This window comes from Eublepharis macularius, chromosome 3 (assembly GCF_028583425.1).
Source record: "Eublepharis macularius isolate TG4126 chromosome 3, MPM_Emac_v1.0, whole genome shotgun sequence".
Lineage (NCBI taxonomy): Eukaryota > Metazoa > Chordata > Lepidosauria > Squamata > Eublepharidae > Eublepharis > Eublepharis macularius.
This window is the reverse complement of record NC_072792.1, coordinates 98,380,892-98,405,058: the sequence shown is the minus strand read 5'-3', so window position 1 is coordinate 98,405,058 and position 24,167 is coordinate 98,380,892. Positions and strand designations below refer to the sequence as shown.

The 24,167-nt window shown below is 41.1% G+C and overlaps 1 protein-coding gene across 1 annotated transcript in view; it reads left to right on the top strand.

Moving 5' to 3' along the window:
* The window catches only part of LOC129326119 (trifunctional purine biosynthetic protein adenosine-3-like), a 40,559-nt gene that overhangs the window by 14,247 nt on the left and 2,145 nt on the right, over positions 1–24,167 (top strand). The window contains exons 9-17 of the mRNA XM_054974263.1: positions 10,215–10,383; positions 10,886–11,121; positions 11,268–11,343; positions 13,246–13,355; positions 15,103–15,301; positions 17,616–17,867; positions 18,188–18,340; positions 19,631–19,834; positions 23,167–23,316. Of these exons, the coding sequence (XP_054830238.1) occupies positions 10,215–10,383; positions 10,886–11,121; positions 11,268–11,343; positions 13,246–13,355; positions 15,103–15,301; positions 17,616–17,867; positions 18,188–18,340; positions 19,631–19,834; positions 23,167–23,316 (1,549 nt within the window). The remainder of the gene's footprint in view (positions 1–10,214; positions 10,384–10,885; positions 11,122–11,267; positions 11,344–13,245; positions 13,356–15,102; positions 15,302–17,615; positions 17,868–18,187; positions 18,341–19,630; positions 19,835–23,166; positions 23,317–24,167) is intronic.

The following is a 24,167-nucleotide window of genomic DNA, read 5'->3' as shown; positions in this document are numbered from 1 at the left end:
ATTTCTGTGGTTGTGATACAGTATTACAATGTAGCAGTGCACTGTGGCATCATTAGCTCACCCAGGAGGGAGAGCTAATGAGTCAGCTGTTTGCACTACATTCATAACAGCCACTGTCACTAGGTACAAAATAACTGTGTTATACAGTGGAGTTTATGTAGGGGAGTGTTGTATAATGGGAGGCAGTGGCATTGATAGGACTACATATTATTCACTGACAATGACATAGTGGTTTAAGTGTTGGATTGGGAGTGTGTGTGTTATGTGCTGTCAAGTCGCCTCCAACCTATGGTGACCCTATGAATGAAAGATCTCTAAACATCCTATCATTAACAAACTTGCTCAGATTCTGCAAACTGGAGGATGTGGATTCTTTTATTGAGTCAAGCCATCTTGTTTTAGGTCTTCCTCTTTTCCTACTGCCTTCTACTTTTCCTAGCATTATTGACTGTTCAGAGAATTGTGTCTTTTCATGATGTAACCAAAGTACAAAAGCTTAAGTTTTGTCTTTTTAGCTTCTAGGGAGAATTCAGGCTTGATTTGATCTGGAACCCACGTATTGGTCTTTTTGGTCATCCATGGTATCTGCAAGGATCTCTTCCAGCACCACATTTCAAATGAATCAATTTTCTTCCTGTCAGCTTTCCTCACTGTCCGACTTTCACATCCATACATTGTAATGGTGAATACCATAGTCTGGATTATCTTGATCCTTAAAGATATCTTTATCTTTAAGGATCTTATCTAACTCCCTCACAGCTGCTCTTCCAAGTCTCAATCTTCTTCTGATTTCTTCATTGCAGTCTCCCTGTTGGTTGATGATTGAACCATGGAATAGAAAATCTTGAACAATTTCAGTTTCCTCATTGTCAACTTTAAAACTGTATAATTCCTCAGTCAGTAGTCATTATTACTTTTGTTTTCTGAATGTTCAGCTGTAATCTTGCTTTGGTGCTTTCTCCTTTAACTTTCATCAATAGCCATTTCAAGTCTTCACTATTTTCTGCCAGTAACTTGTTGTCATCTGCATCTCTCTTTTTTTTAATAAAGAATTTTATTGGGTAGGTTAATACACACATATATCTAATACATACATCAGTTCCCTATAACACTCTACAACTTTTATACCGTATATTAATTAATTAAACCATATATTCCCCACCTTCCCTCCCCCTTTCTCTCTTGACCCCCAACAGCACTAAAACCTTTTTAGTTCTCCTCATATTTTATCTGTTCTAATATTTCTAATATTCCCGTTTCTTAAAGGTAAAGTTCCTACCTAAACTTTAATCCCACTATCATATAGACATCAGTAATTATCCATAGGCCATAACTGTCCCTTCACATCCCACTTATTTTCCAGATATTCTTTAAATTTCTCCCAGTCTTTTAAAAATTCATTTGAATTTTAGTCTTTCAATTTTCTAGTCAACTTGTCCATCTCCACCATGTACAACAGTTTTTGTATCCAATCTTCCATCTCTGGAGTCTCCGCTTGCTTCCAATACTGCGCATATAATAGTCTTGCTGCCACCATCATGTAATATAATAATGTCCTGTCCATTACATTAATTTTTCCATGCTAAGTCCTAACAAAAACAGCTCAGGGTTTTTCGGCAAATTACCTTTTATAATTATCAACATTTCCGCATATATCTTAGACCAGAATTGTTTAGCCTTATCACAAGTCCACCACATATGATAAAAAGAGCCTTCATGTTGTTTACATTTCCAACACTTGTTTGACATAGCATTACTCATATTTGCTAATTTTTTCGGTGTTAAATACCATCTATACATCATCTTATATCCATTCTCTTTTAAATTTACACAAGTAGATATTTTCATAGTATTTTTCCACAAGTGCTCCCATGCCTCCATTGTAATCTCTTTATTAAAATTTAATGCCCATTTCACCATTTGTGTCTTTACCACTTCATCTTCTGTATACCATTTCAATAACAACTTATAAAACTTAGAAATTATCTTTATTCCTTCTCCAAGCAAAAGTTCCTCTAACTCTGAGTTTCTACTTCTGAAACCTACTTTTCTTCTGTCTACTTCAAATAAGTCTTTAATTTGCCGATGTTGTAACCATCTATATTTAAAAGATAAGTCTTCTTCTTTCTTCATTTTAATAGTGTCTCTTTCTATCAACAATAGTTCCTTATAAGTTATCCAGTCTTTTCCTTGGTACTCTGTATGTGGTTTTATCACCTCTGCCGGAACAATCCACAAGGGCCTTTTCTCTTCTAGATATTTTTTATATTTTTGCCAAACCGAGAAAACATTTCTCCTGCATCTCAAATTGTCAATGTTTCTTCCACCAATTTTCACTTCACCTTCTTCTAGATCGAATCCATCTTTCCTTATGATATACTCTGCATAGAGTTTGAACTCTATGATATACTCTGCATAGAGATAGGGAGATAATATGCATCCTTGTTTGACACCTTTGCCAATTGGAAACCATTCTTGGTTGTTGGGGGTTTTCCGGGCTGTATTGCCGTGGTCTTGGCATTGTAGTTCCTGACGTTTCGCCAGCAGCTGTGGCTGGCATCTTCAGAGGTGTAGCACCAAAAGACAGAGATCTCTCAGTGTCACAGTGTGGAAAAGATGTAGGTCATTTGTATCTACTCAGGAGGGGTGGGGTTGAGCTGAGTCATTCTGTAAGAGTTTTCCAGGGTGTGGAATGCTAATGGCGGGAGGCTTCACTGAATCCTGAGGAGGTTCTTTTGCATATGGATTGGTGCTTGATGTGCTAATCTTCTCTGCAGGGCTATTGTCGGGTGTGGAGTGTTTTGTTGGCCTGGTGTTTTTCAGAACTGGAGCCCATGCTCTGTTCATTCTTAAGGTTTCTTCTTTCCTGTTGAAGTTTTGCTTATGCTTGTGAATTTCAATGGCTTCCCTGTGCAGTCTGACAAAGTAGTTGGAAGTGTTGTCCAGTATTTTGGTGTCCTGGAATAAGATACTGTGCCCTGTTTGAGTTAGGCTATGTTCAGCCACTGCTGATTTTTCAGGCTGTCCAAGTCTGCAGTGTCTTTCATGTTCTTTTATTCTTGTCTGGATGCTACGCTTTGTGGTCCCGATGTAAACTTGTCCACAGCTGCAGGGTATACGGTATACTCCTGCAGAGGTGAGGGGGTCTCTGCTGTCTTTTGCTGATCGTAGCATCTGTTGTATTTTTCGGGTTGGTCTGAATACTGCTTGAAGGTTATGCTTTTCCATAAGCTTTCCCATCTGATCAGTAATTCCTTTGATATATGGCAAAAACACTTTTCCTGTAGGTGACTGTTTTTCCTTGGATGTTTGATTCATCCTGGGTTTGATTGCTCTTCGGATTTCATTTCTGGAGTAGCCATTTGCCTGAAGTGCGTGGTTTAGATGATTAATTTCCTCATTGAGAAAGCGCGGCTCACATATCCGTCTTGCACGATCCACTAATGTTTTCATTATGCCTCTTTTCTGTCGGGGGTGGTGATTGGAGTTTTTGTGTAAGTAACGATCATTACTTACACAAAAACTCCAATCACCACCCCCGACAGAAAAGAGGCATAATGAAAACATTAGTGGATCGTGCAAGACGGATATGTGAGCCGCGCTTTCTCAATGAGGAAATTAATCATCTAAACCACGCACTTCAGGCAAATGGCTACTCCAGAAATGAAATCCGAAGAGCAATCAAACCCAGGATGAATCAAACATCCAAGGAAAAACAGTCACCTACAGGAAAAGTGTTTTTGCCATATATCAAAGGAATTACTGATCAGATGGGAAAGCTTATGGAAAAGCATAACCTTCAAGCAGTATTCAGACCAACCCGAAAAATACAACAGATGCTACGATCAGCAAAAGACAGCAGAGACCCCCTCACCTCTGCAGGAGTATACCGTATACCCTGCAGCTGTGGACAAGTTTACATCGGGACCACAAAGCGTAGCATCCAGACAAGAATAAAAGAACATGAAAGACACTGCAGACTTGGACAGCCTGAAAAATCAGCAGTGGCTGAACATAGCCTAACTCAAACAGGGCACAGTATCTTATTCCAGGACACCAAAATACTGGACAACACTTCCAACTACTTTGTCAGACTGCACAGGGAAGCCATTGAAATTCACAAGCATAAGCAAAACTTCAACAGGAAAGAAGAAACCTTAAGAATGAACAGAGCATGGGCTCCAGTTCTGAAAAACACCAGGCCAACAAAACACTCCACACCCGACAATAGCCCTGCAGAGAAGATTAGCACATCAAGCACCAATCCATATGCAAAAGAACCTCCTCAGGATTCAGTGAAGCCTCCCGCCATTAGCATTCCACACCCTGGAAAACTCTTACAGAATGACTCAGCTCAACCCCACCCCTCCTGAGTAGATACAAATGACCTACATCTTTTCCACACTGTGACACTGAGAGATCTCTGTCTTTTGGTGCTACACCTCTGAAGATGCCAGCCACAGCTGCTGGCGAAACGTCAGGAACTACAATGCCAAGACCACGGCAATACAGCCCGGAAAACCCCCAACAACCATCGTTCTCCGGCCGTGAAAGCCTTCGACAATACAGGAAACCATTCTGTTTCCCCATATTGTTCTGACAGTAGCCTCTTGTCCAGAGTACAGGTTGTGCATCAAAACAATCAGATGTCGTGGCTCCCCATTTCTTTTAAGACTCTCCATACCTTTTCATGATCCACATAGTCAAAAGCTTTGCTGTAATCTACAAAACACAGGGTGATTTTCTTCTGAAATTCTCTGGTATGTTCCATCAGCCATTGTAAATTTGCAATGTGATCTCTAGTACCTCTTCCTTTTCTGAATCCATTTAGAACATCTGGCATTTCTTGTTACATAAATAATAAGAGTCTTTGCTGTAGAATTTTGAGCAGCACTTTGCTTGCATTGGAAATTAATGCGATAATCCAATAGTTGATGCACTCTATGGCATCTCTTTTTTTTTGGGAAATGGAATGTAGACAGTGTTTCCAGTCCATGGGCCATTGTTTTTTTTCCATATTTGTTGACAGATTCTTGTTACTTGTCAGTGGTTGATGGTCACAGTCCTAGACTTGGCTCCATTTCTATCCCTTTGTTATTGTATGCGTTGGATTGAATTGTTTATTGAACCGTTGCCTTGAATACTGTGTGACCAACAGACTGGAGTTGAACTATGAAAAATCTAAGGTGTTGGTTCTTCCCAATTCCCGGAAACTGCATAACTGAATTGTCAATGGTAATAGACTTGAACAAGTTAAGCATTTTAAATACCAGGGTGTCTATTTCCAATCCAATGCTACTTGGACCTTCCACCGTAGGATGGCTATTAATACAGCCAAAGTTAATGCTGCAGCCATATCTCGCTTTTATTTTTCTGATCGAGGTAACCAATATGTGCCTGCTGCTCTTAAAGCCTTCAATGCTAAAATTGGAGCTCAGTTATTGGACGGGGCCCCGCTCTGTATTGATGCTATTAACAATTCAGTTGAACGTGTTCTATCTAACTTTCTGCGTAAGATCATGGGAGTTCCCATGTGTGTTCCATTTGCTGCCTTATGCTTAGAGTGCGGTCAGAATTTGTTGGCCACCAAGGCATGGCTTCACGCTATTAAATATTGGTTGAAACTCCATTTTAATTCTGATCTCCCCAGTTATACATACCATTTATTATCTGAATTTGATAACTCTAGTTGGTCAGCCTGTATTGAAGCTAAAATAAGTTCCTTGAACTTATCTATAGAATCTTTATCCCTGCTATCTGAGTCTGAGGCCTTCTCAAAAATAAAATCCAGTCTTTGGGCATTAGAGTTACAAACTCTCTATAGTTCTGCTAATAGAACTTGCTCTCCCCTAAACTTGGGGATTATCCCTAATGTAAGTTTCCCAGCAGTATACCTTTACCAATTCCTGGCTTCCAATTTATGTAGAGCCTTTTCTCTGGCCAGATTTAATGTTCTTCCTTCAGCCATTTTATCTGGCAGATTTCATGGGATTCCTTATTATAGCAGGTGTTGTCCTTGTTTGATGGACTGTGTTGAAACTGTTTCCCATGTTCTTCTCCAGTGCCCTTTTTATCTGGCACCACGCCGGGATCTTCTACAGCCTATATTAGCCCAACTTTCAGAGTTTTCTGATGATTTTAAGGTTCAGTTCCTGCTTGACAACCCAGATGGGGAAATAACTGAAATAGTAGCAAAGTTTCTCTACAGTGCCATGGCTATACGCCACGACAAGTAATATTCTGTACTGGTTTTGCTGCACTGTTGCCCTGCTCCTATCTGTATTTTAATCTCATTTTGTATGGAGTCTCTGTATTTAAAATTTTATATTTTATATATGCTTGCTTGACTGACTGACTTGTTACTATTCTGATGGACTCCATTTATGTAGCTTGAAATAGCTCTATTGGTATTCCATCTACTCCAGGTGCTTTGTTTCTCCCAATTGCTTTGAGTGCAGCATTTACTTCACTTTCTAAGATTAAGTTCTTCATCAAAAGATTCTTCATTGAAGGTATGTCTCATCCTTCCACATCTTTTGTATAGTTCTTCAGTGTATTTATTTTGTCCGGATCAGATACTGTATTTCTGTGTTGATCCTTCAGCATCCCAAGCCATGGCTTGAATTTCCCTTTGATTTCTCAGATCTTTTGGAACAGATCTCTTGTTCTTCCTTTTTTATTGTTGTCTTCTGTTTCTTTGCACTGGTTATTATTGCAGGCGAGTGCTAAATGGGGGGAGGAGAGCGGGAGGGGGCACGGCAACAAGAAACACACAGACACAGTGCTGGAGGTAAAGAGGCCACAACTTTATTGAGATTACAGCTCAGGGAGCAAAGGCGCGCATAGAGCACAGATCCGAGCATCGGCTGACCCGCCTGCCAAGCTGATGAACTGCACGCCCCCTCAGACCCCTGCTGAGGGGGGGGGGACCATGAGATGACAGTCAGTGGGATGCCAGGTGGGTGTACACCCCTGTGTGGATCACCCCTGTCACCTGGGAGTGAGGCGGACTGACAGCCCCCGTCTGGGCATGCACCTACCATTCCTCACTCCCCAGACCCCTTATGGGGATCCCCATAATAGGGAAACTGAGCCTGAGGGCCCTGTTTCCCCCAAAACAGATCGGTGCCCAATGCCCCAATCCGCAGCCTGCTCAGTCCAAAGTTGTGACAAAAGGGAGGGCTAGGCGGGATGCCGCCACAGGCCAAGTGCTGAGGGGCGGGGATCAGCTATTGGACCAGGGGCCCGCGCCGGATGTGCCTGGGCGGAGTTACCTGGCCCCTGGACACTCCCCGCCCCTCCACAACATGGCGGCCACCATGCCACTTCCCTGCTCGCCTCCCCCCGCATCGCCCGCAACTCAGGCCCCCAGGTGAGTCTGGGAGCCGTTATTTCTCTTTTCAGTGCATGTTGCTGAAAAGCTGCATTTAGGATTTTGACCCTATTTCTGTAACCTTTTACTTTAGCGAACTTGGACTGGGAGATCCAACTTCAAATTCCCACTCAGCCATGGCAGAATGAGTTGAGGTGCCCCTACCACTACCAACACACATGAAGAAATGATCAAGAGCACTCTACTATTATGTATTTGGCTCAGGTAGTGGATCCAGTTGGGTGTTTCACTGACAACTGCCCAACTATCTCTGCTTTCTTTCCTCTGCTACAACTCTGTCACTTTTAAAAACTGCACTGTGTTGAAAAAGGCTAACAGCACTTCATTCTGCCACTTTGTGTTTTGTTACCTTCCTTCTCTACTGTCCCCGCACAGAGTTTTTCTTTAAAAGTATTCATCTCTGAGTATGCAGTTTCAGCTTCACTTAAATTTATAGTGAAGTCTCAGTTTGAGGACAAATCTCTTCCAACTGTATTCTTAGCGGGTGGAAAACTGAAACAGGAGGTCAGCAAATACTCTAGACTAAAATTGCTTTTAAAATAAACATTATTAGGAAAAAATAACACAGAATGTTTCCACTAATACATCTGTTTTAGCATTATGAGCAACTAGCTTGAATCAGTAAGTCAACATACGTACATAATTCTTTGCCCCAGCTACCCAGTCATCTCGACAAATTGTAACAGATAATACAGTAACAAATTCTGAAGTGTTAACTTTTTAAAATGGTAAAGCCTTTTTCATTCTTACTCCTTAGACTTCATTTCTCCCTTCTACCTGCACTTAACCAGTATGTCCCCCACTAATTTCTTTGCTTCCAATTGCTTGTTTGATATAGTGGTTAAGAGTGGCAGAACTCTAATCTGGAGAACCGGGTTTGATTCCCCAGTCCTCCTCTTGAAGCCAGCTGGGTGATCTTGGGTCACTCACAGCTTTTTGGAGCTTTCTCAGCCCCACCCATCTCACAAGGTGATTGTTGTGAGGGTAATAATAACATACTTTGTAAACTGCTCTGAGTGGGCGTTAAGTTCTCTTGAAGGGAAATATGTAAATTGAATGTTGTTATTGTTGTTCTCCTCAAGATTTCAGAGAATTAGTGTAGTGCCACGAATTGCAACAACATATAAGTTAATTTTAATCAATAAAACATTAAACTAATAGTACATGCGCTTGGAAATACAAAGATGTCAGACAAATGCTGGAAATGTAAAAAGCATGAAGGATCATTGTATCATATGTGGTGGACTTGTGAGGTAGCTAAGCTATACTGGGGAGATATAATAGAAATAATTAATGAGGTTTTGCAAACCCAAATAAATAAGAACCCAGAATTGCTGCTACTGAACTTGGGAATGGAAGATGTTCCAATGCAGTATAGAACATTGCTATTTTACATGACTACAGCAGCAAGACTTTTGTATGCGCAGAAATGGAAAGTGCAAGAAATACCAACTATAGAAGATTGGATTTACAAATTGTTGTATATGGCAGAAATGGACAAAATGACAAGAAAACTGAAAGATCTGGATCCAGGAGAATATTTTGCAGACTGGGGGAAACTGAAACAATATTTAGGAAAAAAATGGGATGTGAAAGGAGGACTGTGGCAGTTTGAGAATTATTAATTTGTGATTTTATAAAGGGGAGAGAGAAGTAACTTTACCATTAATGGGGAAATTTAGTCATTAATTAATCTAAGCTAACACTATTATTAAGAAGATTGTATTAAAACAGATAGGTTAAACAGTTAGGAATAGAATGGATATATTAGAGAATCTGAGATACAGAATAATTTGAACATGCTTAGAATAAGGGATACAATATATATAAGATTTAGAAGAATATAGTTAAAAATAATTTAAATGATAAGATGGGTGAAGGGTTGGAAAGCTGTTGGAAGTCAATAAGGAGGGGGGGAAAGGGTGGGGGTTGTTATAATTTAGGTAATATGGGGAATTTATGTAAAATTTATGTACTCACCAATAAAAATTTAAAAAACAAACAAAAAACATTAAACTAATAGTACTGTTCCTAAATATACCTATTAAAATGTCTAATGTGTATTTAAAACTGTGTGGCAAATTCATTTAAGGAAAAATCCTCACTAGGTATACTCAGCAATAAGTCCAATGTTATTCAGCAGGGCTTACTTCTAGGGAAATGTCTAGGATTACCAACTTTGTTAACTTGAGCCTGCCGTCAATATTTCTCAGACAAACCTACCTGATAGGGTTGGTGTGAGAATGAAATTGGGAAATGAGAACCATGTGCACTATTCCGAGCACCTTGCAAGATTAAAAATGTATGCATAGTATAGTAATAGTAATACATTTTACGCATCCTCAGTTTCTCTGTTGGTCACCATAGAGCCAGCAATGTCAGTTTAACTCTGGCTGTAGCTTGACTTTCAAATTGGAGCAGGTTCTTTTTGGGAGGGAAGAGAAGCCTCCACATGGTATTGTCCTCTCCTTCTGCACTTTACAGACTTTCCCTGCTGCCTTGGTGCATTGTTTCTCAAACCTGGCTTGATTATGATCTTTCTGGAGAGAAAACAGTTCAGGCATGCTAGGTAGTCATCTGGACCAGATGGCTCACATTTCTGAAGATCTTGCATCTTTTCTTTGCCTTAATCCCTGCAACTACCATTTTCCTGGCTGCCACTGTAGGGCTTTTCTGGACTTCTGTGTTTTTGAATCAGCAATTGCTAGACTGCTACAGCACAGTCAAATTATAATAATCTATTGTCACAATCTATTAATTCCTCTGAATTCCCACTTTAATCACAAAAATATATGAGAGACTTAATTCTGTCCACTTGCAGGTAGTGCTTCCACTTCTTAAAAGTGATCTTTACGAAGTAATACAAGACACCATTAATGGAAGGCTCCATGATTCCACATTGGTTTGGTCAGAGGATTATACCGCTGTATCAGTTGTCATGGCAAGTGAAGGCTATCCAGAATGTTATAGTGAAGGCAAGGAAATCACTGGTAATTTTTAAAATTATTACCAATGCTATTACAGGACAGGTAGTACTCTCATGTGATGACTAATGATGGTAACTCTTATTTCTCATGGAAAAATACCTTTCTTACCTCTACTTTTTAGTTATGTACTAAATTGGCTGCCATGGGGTAGTAGGGTCAGTCACAAAATATTGGGAGGTTCCAAGCCAAGCATTCTCCTGTTTCCAAAAGGATGCTCCTTGAAGACCCAAAATATTGGCTCTTAGTTTTGAAGAAAAGGGAAGTAAGCTCCAGGAAACACACTGGGGTGCCATAATACTTGCTGGCATCATGTTGGGGATAAATGACTTACTATATAGTTCTCTTTTTGTCAAGACTTTCAACAAGAGAATTCAGGATAAAATGCAAAGCCCTGTTTTCCTAGTAGAAAGACCCAGTGATCAGGAAATATAGGAATTAGCAACACAACTGCCTGCATCTATACAATTTTCTCTAAAATAGAGCCTTTTTTCTTTGATATTTATAGGACTCCTGCAAGCAAAAGAGCTAGGCCTGGAGGTCTTCCATGGAGCTACCACCATAAAAGATAATAAAGTGGTGATTAATGGAAGCAGAGTCCTTACAGTAACTGCTGTTAAGAGTGATCTCATATCAGCACTGGAAGCTGCCTACAAAGGGCTAGCAGCCATTTATTTTCCGGGTGCAATATACAGGAAAGATGTTGGTTACCGGGCTATGAGATTCTTCACACAGTCTGTGTATGTAAACAAAGGCACTGGCAGATGACTTGTGCTAACCCAGCATTTATGATTTTGCCCTGAGTTTTCGGAGTGCTTTCATATTAGGAGGAAATTGTCCACATGGCAACAATGGTTCGTTTCTATTTCAGGAGCTCATCATATGAAGAGAAATTTGCAGATTCTATAGATTACAGTGTTTTGTTTCATCCACCTAAGCTATTATCTGCAAGTGGCTCCAAATCAGGTAAGGATGAAATAGATTAGTCAATACCCCTTTGCTATATCACAAAAGTTTGTAGAAACTATTTCTGTACACCTATGGGGCTTGCAGCTGTCTTGCTTTATACTGACACAGCCAGAAGCCTGTGCAGGCAAAGCTTTTCTGTAGAAATGGCAATATACCTCTTTTGTTCTAACTGCACATATTGTAATAGCACAACAGAATACAACAAACAGCTGTTGGACTGAGATATCAGATTGCAAATTTGGGTGAATTTGAAACTGGCTACTCAGCTTTCCTCTTGCAACCATAGCAGGGTCTGCTGCTTTTTCCTGGTACTGTGTATGACAAGATTTTAAAGTAGAAACAAGGCATCACATTTTCTGTGGATAAACTCAAGTATTTTAAAAAGGAATTGACTTTTTAAGGAATTATATCACTCAGTCATGAGATTTCACAATGTAATCCAATGACGTTTCTAGCCTATGCAGGGTTACAGCAAAATGGTGGGCTGTGTCACTATAACAGTTTCCCTGTAGAAACAACATATTACAGTTTGGCATATTGCAGTCAAAGTCTTTCCTGTCTGATGCAGCGCCACAGTTTTCAAAGACTCAGTCATCACATATGTTGTATGTGGCTCTGGGCATTGATATAATTGCAGCATCTTGGCAGCAATTTTTGAAGCACTGGCAATATATTTTTCAGCCGCCACAATCACACAAATTGGTTCAGGTTGGCTTAGGGTTGCTGTTAGAAAAGGAAGGTCAATGCTGTCCCTTTCCTCAGGTTTCAGAGGGGGACAAACCAGAAAGTTAGAAAGATAGAGAAGTCAGAGCATTTGTTTACTCTTTACTGCTCTGAACTATGTGCAGATTGCTAATCTAAGGACTCCCTCCTCCAGATATCCTTCTCTTCCTCTCTTTGTAACACAACTATCTCTCCTCTCCATCTTGTACCATAGATGCAGGACTTGTCTTTCAATCCATTCACATCCTTAGACTAGATAGATAGATAGGAATCTATATCTCCTCTTTCCTATCAGACTATGGTGTTCCTATAATAAAGAACTCTAGTTTCTTTTCTAAACCTAAGTGTAAGATTGTTATTTTTTCTCTCACACACATACCAGCCAGCAAGCTCCAACACTCATCACATTTTCCCCTGCAATTGATGCTACTTTACTACCCTCCTACTAGTTTGTGGAGGGCCCAGTTTGAGCCTGGAGATCTCCTGAAATTACAACTGACCTTCAGACTACAGAGACCAGGTCCCCTGGAGAAAATGGCTGCTTTGGAGTGTGGACTCTATGGCATTATACACTGCTGAAGTCCCTCCCCAAACCCTGTCCCTTCCAGGCTCCACCTTGAAATCTCTAGGAATTACCCAACCTGAAGTTGGCAAGCCTAGGTTGCCAACTGCACTGTATCAATGAATGATGTGAATTGCACAGTAAAGTATCTGCAGCAACTGTTGGAGTATGTTACATGGACAAAAGTTTGAATGTCTTAGCTGAAAGGATAAATTCAACCATGCACGTTCACCATTAAACAGCAGCTACATTAAAGGGTGACTTCTATTTATGAAAGAGCTGACAGATTTCAGCATGAAAAGTGGAAGACACAGATTGCCTCTTGTCACTTCAAAAAAACAGTTTTCAGAAGATGCAGCTCATATATTTATTGACAAGTTGTTATTATTAAGTGATAAGATATGGTGCATATGCTTTTTGAATCATTTGTTCCTCTGTTGTTTGAGAACTCAGAAGAATAACATTTCATCCAAGTACATGCATTACAAAATCTTCCTCTTGAATCCCATTCTTCATCCCACTTGAGTTACAGGCTTGAAGTTTTTGTGAGGTAAAATGCTGATAAGATTTCCAGATTTTACTAGCAATGCTATTGACATCTATGTGCTTTGCAGGCAGCTCTAAGCAGCAAGGGGGTAGTCCTGGTCTGTTCGATTTGAGAACATCTGGATATAGTGATCCAATTTTGGTATCGCAAACAAAAGGCATTGGAACAAAACTGAAGGTAGTCAAGGTCTGTTCATATCTTTTAGGATCTCCGATGATCCGCTAATGAGTTAGGAAGCATAGACTTCACCACTATGTTGTATTGGATTCCTGCTAATGCTGTATCTTTGTGAACTTGTGTATCTATTTACCCTATGGCACTGTTTATGGAAATGTTCTTGATATTGGCTGTACTAATCTCACACTGTGTAATCTGCCTAGAGTCTGTGAGAAAGGCGGACTATAAACAAACAAACAAATCTTTTTTGGCAAAATCATGGTAGAACAGCCTTTCATGAATTCACAAGTGGTTTGTGCTAACAAATATTTCATACCTCTATATATTTGCAGATCCATAACATGCAGTTCTTTTAGACCTGGCCTAGACAACTTGTAGACAACTACATCACACTGAATGTAGTTTATCTGCCATGCATGGATACCTATTAAGAATCAATGTCTTTTATTTTGTTGCTTGCCTTGGATTGCAAAACCAGAAGGAGGGAGGATGGCTAGAAAGGAGAACTATAAATAATGTATAAACAAATAAATTGCAGCTACAAGGCTGAAGTTGGTTCCTTGTTCTTAGTTCTTTATTTCCAATCCAACCACAAACATTAATGATACTTAAAATACCTCTGCACTCCAAAGTAAACTTTGCATCACTCCAGATCATGTATCCCCAGTCTCTGGCAACTCTGTCATGAAAGGGGAGGGAACATAAGCTGTACCTTGATCAAAAGCCTGGTTTTAGCACTGAATGTTCCACAGCAGGGATCCCTTCCCCAGAAAATTGAAGAGTAAGTAACTAGCAGCAGCTGCACTCCAAATCATATATCCCCAGACTCTGGAGGCTGTGCTCTGCAAAGTGACACACTCTGGGGTTGAGACCAAAATCTGTTTTTTGCACTAAGTGCTTCCAAGTGTGGTATCCCTGAGAATCCTATCGTAAGACATAAAAGGCAAACCGTGTTGCTGACAACTCATTTTTTATCCCCGTGCAGGCATACTCTGTGAGTATAAGAATCGAATCAGCAGAAACATGGTTTTTGCCTTCCTGCTGCCTCCTCAGGGCCTCTGGAGGCCCAAGAAGGCCCAGCACAGCAGTGGCCCTGAGCAGGCCATGGTGGTGCGATGGGCCTTGGAGTGCTCCTGCATTCTGCAGTGGGCCGATTTTGGCCTGTTTGAGGCTGAATCGGGCCTGTTTGGGCCCGAAATCAGCCCACTGTGGAGCACAAGAGCACTACAGGGCCCAGCATGCCACCCCAGCAGCGTTCCTGTGCTCCGAAGTGGCCTGATTTTGGCCCCAAATGGGCCTGATTCAACGTCAAATGGTCTGTAATCAGCCTGCTGTGGTGCACAGGAGCCATTTGTACAGCCCATTTTTTAAAAACGGGCTTGGTCACTAGTAGGTTTATATCATCTGCACAGTAAGTAACTGAAAGCACACACACACTGGGGACTGCCCTGCAAGGTGATTTGTACTGGAAAAAAATTCATTTAGCATATTGGAAGAAGGGATCCACCACCAGTTTTAGAATAATTCTAGAATTTTATTTTATTTTTAATCTGGACAATTGTTACAATGACTAAATTGACATATGGTTGCAGGGATCCACTAGGGAATAACATACTTTTATTAGAAAATTATCCATGTTGTAACCTATTTCAACAAGACATTGTTAAAAACTGTAAAACCTTGTGTTCGTAGTAAATAAATTTTAACAAGCACTGAAATATAAATAGTTTGATTCTTTTGTTTAAAGGTGGCCCAGTTGTGCAATAAGCATGACAAGGTTGGCCAGGACTTGGTGGCCATGTGTGTAAATGATCTCCTGTGCCAAGGAGCTGAACCCCTCTTCTTCCTTGACTATTGCATCTGCGGGAAACTTGATGGTGAAGTGGCTCAGACCATCACAGATGGAATAGCTGAAGCATGTGTACTGGCAGGTTGTACCAGACTAGGTATGATCACTTGTTTTCTTTATGGAGTTGAAAGCTATTTCTTTGTGTCCTGGTTGCTGTATCCTTTAGTTGTGGCACTGCACATTCCAGGACTAACCTGAGAAAATAAAGGGTAGCTGAGGGGATCTTGTTGATTTCTGCATGTGTCTCATGGATCTGAATTGGAGGATGTCCAAGTCTGCATGTCTAAGTCTGCTTAGATAGGGTTGCCAGCCTCCAGGTGGGGCCTAGAGTTCACCCAGAATCACAACTGATCTCCAGACTATAGGGATCAGTTTCCCTGGAAAAAATGTCAGTAAGCAAACTTTATGGTACACCATAGATTCTAGGTAAAATTTGGAGACAAATTTTCCCCTTCACCAGGACCATCCCCCAATTCTCCAGGAATTTCCCAGTCTGGAGTTGGCAACCTAGGGTTGCCAGGTCCTCCTACGGCAAGGGGCAGAGGGCAGAATTTGCTAAAACTGCCACCTAGATTAGTGTTTGGAGAAATTTTTTTAGCAAATTACCCCCTGAGGCCAACTGTAGTTTCCTCATCATGACATCATTTCCTGGCACAATGTAGAATCATGCTGTTGCTTTGCATACATGCCTGCCCCCCAGATACCTTCCCCCTGCCGGCCAGGTGAATACAGGGAGGAGAGCAGGAGTTGGGGACGGGATTCCCTGCTTCCAGAAGTATTAAAAGTAGTTATATTTCATTTGGTTGCAGAGTTACTTAGTTAGAAGGATTTCCCCTATGTGCAGTAATCAAATTGTAGAAAGATAGAACTTACCAGTTTATTGAGGTGGATTCCATTCATGGTGATATCTTGGAGTAGAAAGAGAGAGTCCTAGTCTAAAGGCTTACTTTCCCTATAAATACCTCTGTGTGATTAGCAAATTTTAGTAGTAACTTTTGTATTACAATGTAATCACAATGTAATCACACTAGTATAGAAAAAGAGACATGAAATATATTCTTTGTGCATGTTTTAAAGTAAATGTTCTGCCTTGGCCTTTCTCTCCCTGTTTGGGAAGGCTAAAAACTTGAGGCTGCAGGCCGGAAAGGAGAACTTTTGGCCTCCATTCTCCTCCTACTGCCTAGGAAACATAGGAGGCATAGACATTCTTTAGACACATCTGCAGAAACAGAGATAAGAAAAGAGTAAGGGTCTCCCTCCCCCTGGAAGAGGATATGTGCAGCACAATTGATGGGTTATGGAGTCTGAAGGAAATGTGAAATGACCATATAAGGGGAAACTGATAAGAAGGAGGTATGAACAGGGATAGAACTGCAGATGCTGTCGCAAGACTAAGTTTGAGAAATGGGCAACAGCCAATCCAAAGGTGTGAAAGAGGTCAGATGCTTTGCCTTGAATGTGACTTTTGTTTCTCCAGTATGATGTAATGTGCCTTTAAAATAGCATGTAATCCTTTGTTCTGGTGGTACGCCCAGAACTCACCTTGTAGCTGTGTACCCCATTTGCAAATATACTTTGTCACCTTTACAACAGTCCTTGTCTGTCTCATCTCTTCTGCTCAGCGAATTGGAGGAGCAAGGAGGGAAAGAAACACTTTTGTGTTACACCACTGCCAAATAGTCCAGCAGCAAGGCTGCAAGTGGGTCTGTGGACAAGTCCTTCATGGCAGGAGCTCTGCAAAATACGTCCTTTCCCTTTGGAAGGCCATGAGGCAAGAATATGAATCTCCCATGAGACACAGAGACAGAGGAGGAGTCAGGAGGCATTCCTGCCTTAGACAAAGAGAAGCAGCTAACTATCACGAGAGTTATATACACACAGAGAGACATGCAGCGCCTCCAAATGTCCAAGGCATGCTGAGTCCATAAAGCAGGAGGTTGGCAGCCCTGTGGCAACCCTACTGCTAGTTGTTGTATATGCACATCTCAGCAGCCCCTTGGGGGGTACCTGACCATTACTGATCACTTAGGCCTGTCCTTCTAAGGTGTCCTCCTGCTGTCATTTATAATCAACTTCCTTGAGTTTCTATAAGATCAGATATTGGGAATCACTTTCAAATTTCGTATTTTAAGGTATGTGGGTGATACCTGTTTTTGTAATTGAACAAAAGAATTAATCTTAGCACCTTTAAGCATATTCATCTGGAAGAAAGATCCTTTGAATTAAATTTTCTTATACCCTGGAAATTCTTGTTGGTCTTTAAGGTGCTACTGGATCTGAATCTTGCTGTTCTACTGCAGACCAACATGACTACCCACCCTAAATGACCTTTGAATTAAATGGTATTCATTCTTAGGAATAAATTATGGATAATATTTACAAAAGGTTGTTGCCTTTTCTCTCTTTCACAGGAAGAGACACCAATGAAATGGTTGGCTTGTGTCCACCTGGAGAGTACAGCCTTGTTGGTTTTGCAGTTGGAGCTGTGGAACGAGGAATGAAGCTTCCTCAGAAGGAGCGAATTGTTGATGGAGATGTCCTAATTGGAATAGCTTCTTCTGGTCTTCATACCCAAGGATTCAACCTTGTGAGGAAAATCATTTTAACATCCTCTCTACACTATTTCTCTCCAGTTTCTAATGGCTGCGGTGCCCAGGCTTTAGGTATATCAACCTCTGCCTTTTTCGTACTTTCATGGAACGGAATACTAATGAGAAAATTTTCAAAATTAAAACTTCATTTTACTGTTTATGTCTGTCTGGTTTTAAATGTATGGCCCATTTCTTGACCTTGCTATGTGTTTATTTTAATTTCAGTCAAATATATTCTAAAATGTCTTTAGTATTTACTTAGTATCGTCTATGTTGTCTCTTACAGAAAGAGAAGACATTTTGGGTCAAGGAAGGAAACTTAGCCTACTTGCTGAAAAGTTCTAGTAATGATTTTATCTTCTATTTACGTTAATTTACTCATACATTTACAGGAGAACAGTTGCTAACCCCATCCAAAATCTATAGCAAAGCCCTGTTGCCTGTACTTCGTTCTGGAAATGTAAACGCCTTCATCCATATTGCTGAAGGAGGATTGCTGGGAAGATTTCCCCAAATCCTTCCTGCACAATTTAGTGCAATTCTAGGTAAGTAGAAAAAATATTATGTATAATTACAGCACAGCTGGTTCCAGGTTTGGGGGATGCCTGGGCAGAGTGTCCTCAGGGGCCCCCTATACTCACTTCTAGGTTCCCCTTCTTCACCCTCCCACCCACATGCCCCCACCTGCCTGTGTGTCCTTCCTTTGCCCACTCACAAGCTATCCCATCACCTACATTCATAGCTGCCCACATATCTTTTCCCCCTTGGTGGTGGGTGCAGATAGGAGTGCCACTTGCCATGGCCACCAGGAATGCTGATCCTTTATGCACTACCCACATGACCTTCTTTAACAGCACTAGGCAGCTTGTGCAGCTGGGAGCAGAGGTGACAAAGCACTCACAAGCAGGGAGTGGAAGGGTGTGAGTGCAAGCATCAGAGGAGATGTGTGAGTAGGAGTTAGCTGCCATGGGTCCCACCAGAAGTCACAATCTTGATTTTTTTGTAGCCAGAAATTAATAATATAATTGTGAACGCTGATTATCAAGATTTGAGGAGAGTAATGCATTGGAGCTGATATACCTGCTGGTTAGCAACTATTTTTAGTTATGATATCATTTATTTATTATTTTATTATATTTATATCCTACCCTCCCCATGAACAGGCTCAGGGCAAGTCACAACAGTAAAATCATGCAAATTTAAAACAGGATAAAATAATATACATAAAATCAGCAGTGTCTACTGAAAGGGTGTCAAGGGCATGACCTCCTTTTTAATTCCATAATATATCAGCAAACCTAACCATCACTCATCACCTGCTTTGTAAGATTTTAAACAGGTTAGAGGAGCAGTGTATAAAAGATCAGAGCATTCCCAGTGAAAAGGAAATTTTTTTTCTCCTCTTGCAGAGTTTTACTTTCCATTTCTAAAGACAGGACTTCTCAGTTTTATCACCCATTTCCACAGGAAAGACCACTGAGGTAATTAGTCTATTGTAGCAAAAAAAAAAAAAACAGAAGTCCAGTGGCACCTTAAAGACTAACAACCTCTAGTCCTGTATGAGCTTTTATGAGACAGAGCTCTCTTCTTCAGATAGAAGGGGAAGAAAGACCAGAACACTCTTATAAGAGGAGGCCCCTACTTTTACTCATGTACTTGGGTGTCTGTCTCTATAATGTGACTTATTTTTTTCTGGATTGTATCCAGTATTGCTCACAAGTGGTGATACTGAAAGAATGAGCCCATGCCATGGATCTTGTAGGAAGAAGGCTGTGTCTGAACTACATTGGCCGCAGAAGCATAGAACTGACCTCTCCAAATTCAATTATTTTCAGATGCACGTAACTGGAAAATTCCTGGAATCTTTTCTTGGCTGCAAAAAGAGGGAGGCCTTTCAGAAAGGGAGATGGCTCAAACACTCAACTGTGGAATTGGTGCTGTGTTGGTGGTACAGAAGGAGCTGGCCAGGAAGGTTTTGAAGGATGTTAAAAAATATGAGGATGCATGGCTGATTGGGAAAGTAGTTCGCCGTCTTGCAGGTTACTGCATTTCCTAAGCAGAAATGAGAATAACTTACTGAGGGGAAATCCATAGCACTTGTAAAGATTCCAGGGCATTCCAGAACTAGAGATGGGCACGAACAGCAATACGAACTAAAAAAATCCACGAACAGCCCAATCAGCTGTTCGCGAACAAGCTGTTCCTGAGGCCCCATTCTAAACGAACAGGTGGTTGTTGCAAGCCTCTCGTTGCTATTCGTTGCTGTTCATCAAGCCAGACAATCTGGCACCTGCAATCAATTCCCTTGGCAACCGTAAGCAGGGACTGCCTGAACTCTGTCTGAACTCCTGCTGTTGCCCTGGAAACCCCAATCTAAGCCCAATTTAGCTTGATAGGCAGGTCTTCCTTTCAAGCGTGGAGCTCCAAATTTGTTACAAGGAAGCAAAGAGCAGGGGGAAGGGGGGCTCCCAGCTCTGGTTTTGCAGACAGTGAGGGGGAGACAGTTGCTGTTGGCATTTTGAGAGAGAGACAGGGAGAGTGCATTGGAGCTTGAATTTTCTTTGTGTGTGGTGGGATAGGGATCTACCTCTTCAAGTTCCAGGGCTGCTGCCAGGCTCTAGGCCAAGCTATTATTTATTACTGGTACCTTTCCTGCTGCCTGCTCAGGTAGGGTTTCTGGGAGTGGTGTGGTAGGGATTTTGATGGATGGAGGAGAGCCTGCTGGCCCCCACGAACAACGAACATGTTCGTGAACAGGTCATGTTTGTCAATGTTCATTTGTGGATGGCAACGAACAACGAACACCATGTTTGGGTTTTTTTCTGTTCGTGCCCATGTCTGTCCAGAACATGTATTCTTCAAGTGCTCAGCTTGATTGCTAAGGGGAATGCAAGCTTAGATTAAACTGCTGCTAGGGAAGTATGAATCTTTGCTCACCCAACGACCATTATGGCTCAAGATGAAATTGCGCCTATTCCCACATTAGATTCAGAACTTCCTGTTGTGTTTTCATCTTGGTTGATCTTGCAGTTTGCCATATGCAGGACCAGGCAGTTTCTTCTTCACAAAGATCTCTCATTGTAATTCAAGTGGCAACAACCATCTAGAGTTCTGAAGCTGCTGGGGCTACAGAGCTGCTGTAGCATGGTGGTTAAGTGGCTGGGAAGTTAATCAACACTCTGCTAGTTCCACTCCCACTACTGCCATGAACATGAAGGTGCCCTTGGGTAAGCCACTCTCAGCCCCAGCTTCCCAGCTGTATTGTGGGGATAATAACAACACTGACTTTGTTCACTGTTCTGAGTGTGGCACTAATCTGTCCAGGAAGGCAGCATGCGTATATATCCTACTATATAAAAGGCAAGCCATATTGGCGAGGACTCATCTTTTATCCTGGTGCAGGTATAGTGAGGGGCCTGTGGGTGCACCTGTGCCAGGCTTCTGAGGGGCTGCAGAGGCAGTGCGAAGGCGCAGTGGCCCTCCTGGCAAGACCGGACCCATCGGCTTGGCCCAGCAGCCTGGCCCAGCTGTGGCATGGCCTGGTGGCCTGGGTGCACTCTGGCCCATGCCCAGCGCAGCCTGGGGGCCCAGGTGCAGCCCAGCCCAGTGGTGCAGGCCTCCCAAGGCCCCGCAGCTAGAGCCCATTGTATTGTGGCTCTGGTGCTAGTTTATCATCTTCTTCATCTTCTGCCTCTTGGAGCATCTTGGTAAGATTCCATACTAAGATGATTCTCTGTGTAGCTCTTGTTACTGCTGCAAATGCAGAGGAATTAGCAGTGGCAGTGGATCATTCATACAGTAGTTGTCCTCATGCTTTCCTTTCCTCATCTCAGTGTCCTTCAGCCACTAATGTAATCTAGGTAGTTCCCAGTTTTTTTTTTTTTAAAGTTCTAACAATTTTTGTTGTGGAATTTCAAGGGAAAAGATGCAAGCTGTATCTTTACCCTTATAATCAAAAGGGCCAAATACCTTATTTTAAATTAAAGTTGGGAATTAGTAGATCATGGTGATGGATCATTATAACATTATAATGCTATAGTAATAATATTATAATGCTATGGTAATCTTCCAATTCTGTATGTTTAAATAAAAGTTTTAAAAGACCTCTAGTATGAGGAGGGGGAGGGATGGTGGCTAGTGGGCTGAGACAAGGAAAATGGTACCAGTGAGGGCTATGCCTGCAAAAACACACACCTTTCTGTCCACATAAGTGTCCAAGAGCCATTCCAGGGGTGGAGAAGAGGGTAATTTGGCTTAGGCTTGAAGCTCTCATAGGTCCTCAAATTTAGACTCGTTAACTTTTCAGCATTTGATGTTTCACAACTTGTTTTTATGCGTATCATGTTGTCATGTCTGAGCCCCATCCATGCTAATGCTAATGCTGTCTCTGATCTGTTGTTCTGAATCAATGTTTCATGCTGTACTTTGATGTCATATTGCCAATGCCATAACTGTTTCTTTCACAGGCTTATTGCAGGTGCTTATCTAATGGACTGTAGAAACTTTCAGTGCTCATGACCTTGTATGCTGCTCACCCCCTTGCGTTGCTATGTCTTGCTTTCTCAGTGACTCAACTTGATAGTACAAATATATGAGACGTTCTCACACTAAGTCCGTGCCAAAAGTCCTGTTTACTGTTGGGAGGGGAAGGAGCAAACATGTATGTTAAGAGGAAAGGTTTTCCCACATGTCACTATTCCTGTCAATCTTGCTATCACTGCTTAGATGCTTACCTTGCTTCTGAGTAATCCTATGGACATATATATGGAAATGATTTGATTTCTGAATAAAACCATTTAACCAAGAGCCTGGACTTCTTGTTGCAATGGTAACAGGGATCTGTTTGCCATATCCTGTCATTCAAAGCCTGACACATGCCATCATTTTTTAATTGTCATCATTTTTAAATTTTTATTATAAATATGGGACTCAGAAGCTGGAACTGGCCTGCAGCTCCCTGGACCTCTGAGAGAGCCTGCTTGTGGCTATGGAGAAAAGCATGTGTGCTTTTGAGGGAAACAATTTCTGCTTTTTGCTTTAATATATTTCATCAAGATAAGCAGGGAAGTAAATGTGTGTATGTACTATTCACAATGAGAGCTTATTTTCAATCTGGGTATTATATCTAAGCAAAGTAAGAACAGATCTTTAGGGAAGTGTAGATACAAGACAATAAACTTTAGGAGTTATTTGCTGTTAGTGTTTTTCTGGTATAGCAGCATTTAGCATACTTGCTTGAGAAAAGGGTGTCAGGGAGTCGTCCTCAGGCTTTCATTAGAAGTTATAAACAAACCTGTCCCTTCAACAGTTCTGATTTTACCCCTGCTATATTTTAAACATGTTAATCTAACCACCTTTCATTCCTCTAAAGGGTATCCCCATGTAGAAATCAGGAATCTTCTTGAAGTGCTGCTACAAAATAGATCCCCATTTCCGCAGAGTGTTTCTGATGGGGATAGTCTGTTCCAGGCCATCCATACAAAAAGAAAAGTAAAAGTAGCTGTTCTCCTCTCTGGAACAGGTAAACCTGCAACTTTATTACGTACTAATACAATTTCTGGGGTGGAAAGTACTAATTGCTCTATGATCTGAGTATTCTGCTCTTCAAATTCTCTTTTGCTTACCTTATTGCAAATTTATTGTAAACTTACATTTTTTGGCCAGAACATGTGTTTCATTCTGTTCACCAAACCTTCCTCCTTTAAAGGAAGCTATTCTGCCTTTAATGGCTGCCTTGACATGGCTTGTTAAATACACATATACTCTTACAATTGGTGGTTCATTTCTTGACCTGAACTACTCAATTAATGTGGTTTTAAATAGCTTCTAAGCATCCTGGAGGGATTTATTTTTTGATACTCTCTTTTAACTTCTTTTGGCTAGCCCCCTCATTTTTCTAAAGTTTTCTCTTTTGAAATCAAATGTGATTGTTTTGGACTTTGGGAGCAACTTTCTATTGACATGAATGCAGAACTTAATCACTCTGTATTCGCTGTTACCCATCAGTACAGTAACATCTACATCTCACAATGGGTCTTCAGCCCCACTCAGACACCTATCTTTAAATTTTATTTACTACACACTGCTATTCAAATCCACTGTGAGATCATGTTTAGCACTGACAATCTCAACAATGTATCACTGGCATGGATTATGGAGCCAAGTTATGTGAATACAATAGAAGTACAGCAAATCAAATATTAAAAAGTTGACAAGGGAGGTGAGGTTAGCTAGTATTCGTGGCTATTTTAAGCATATGCTATAAGCTTGTTATTTTCTATACCACTCGATACAAATCCTCTGTGTGTAATAAAAACTCACTGTGTTGATTTTTTTTTTTAAATGGAGGTACAAGCCTTGCAGCGCTTCTCT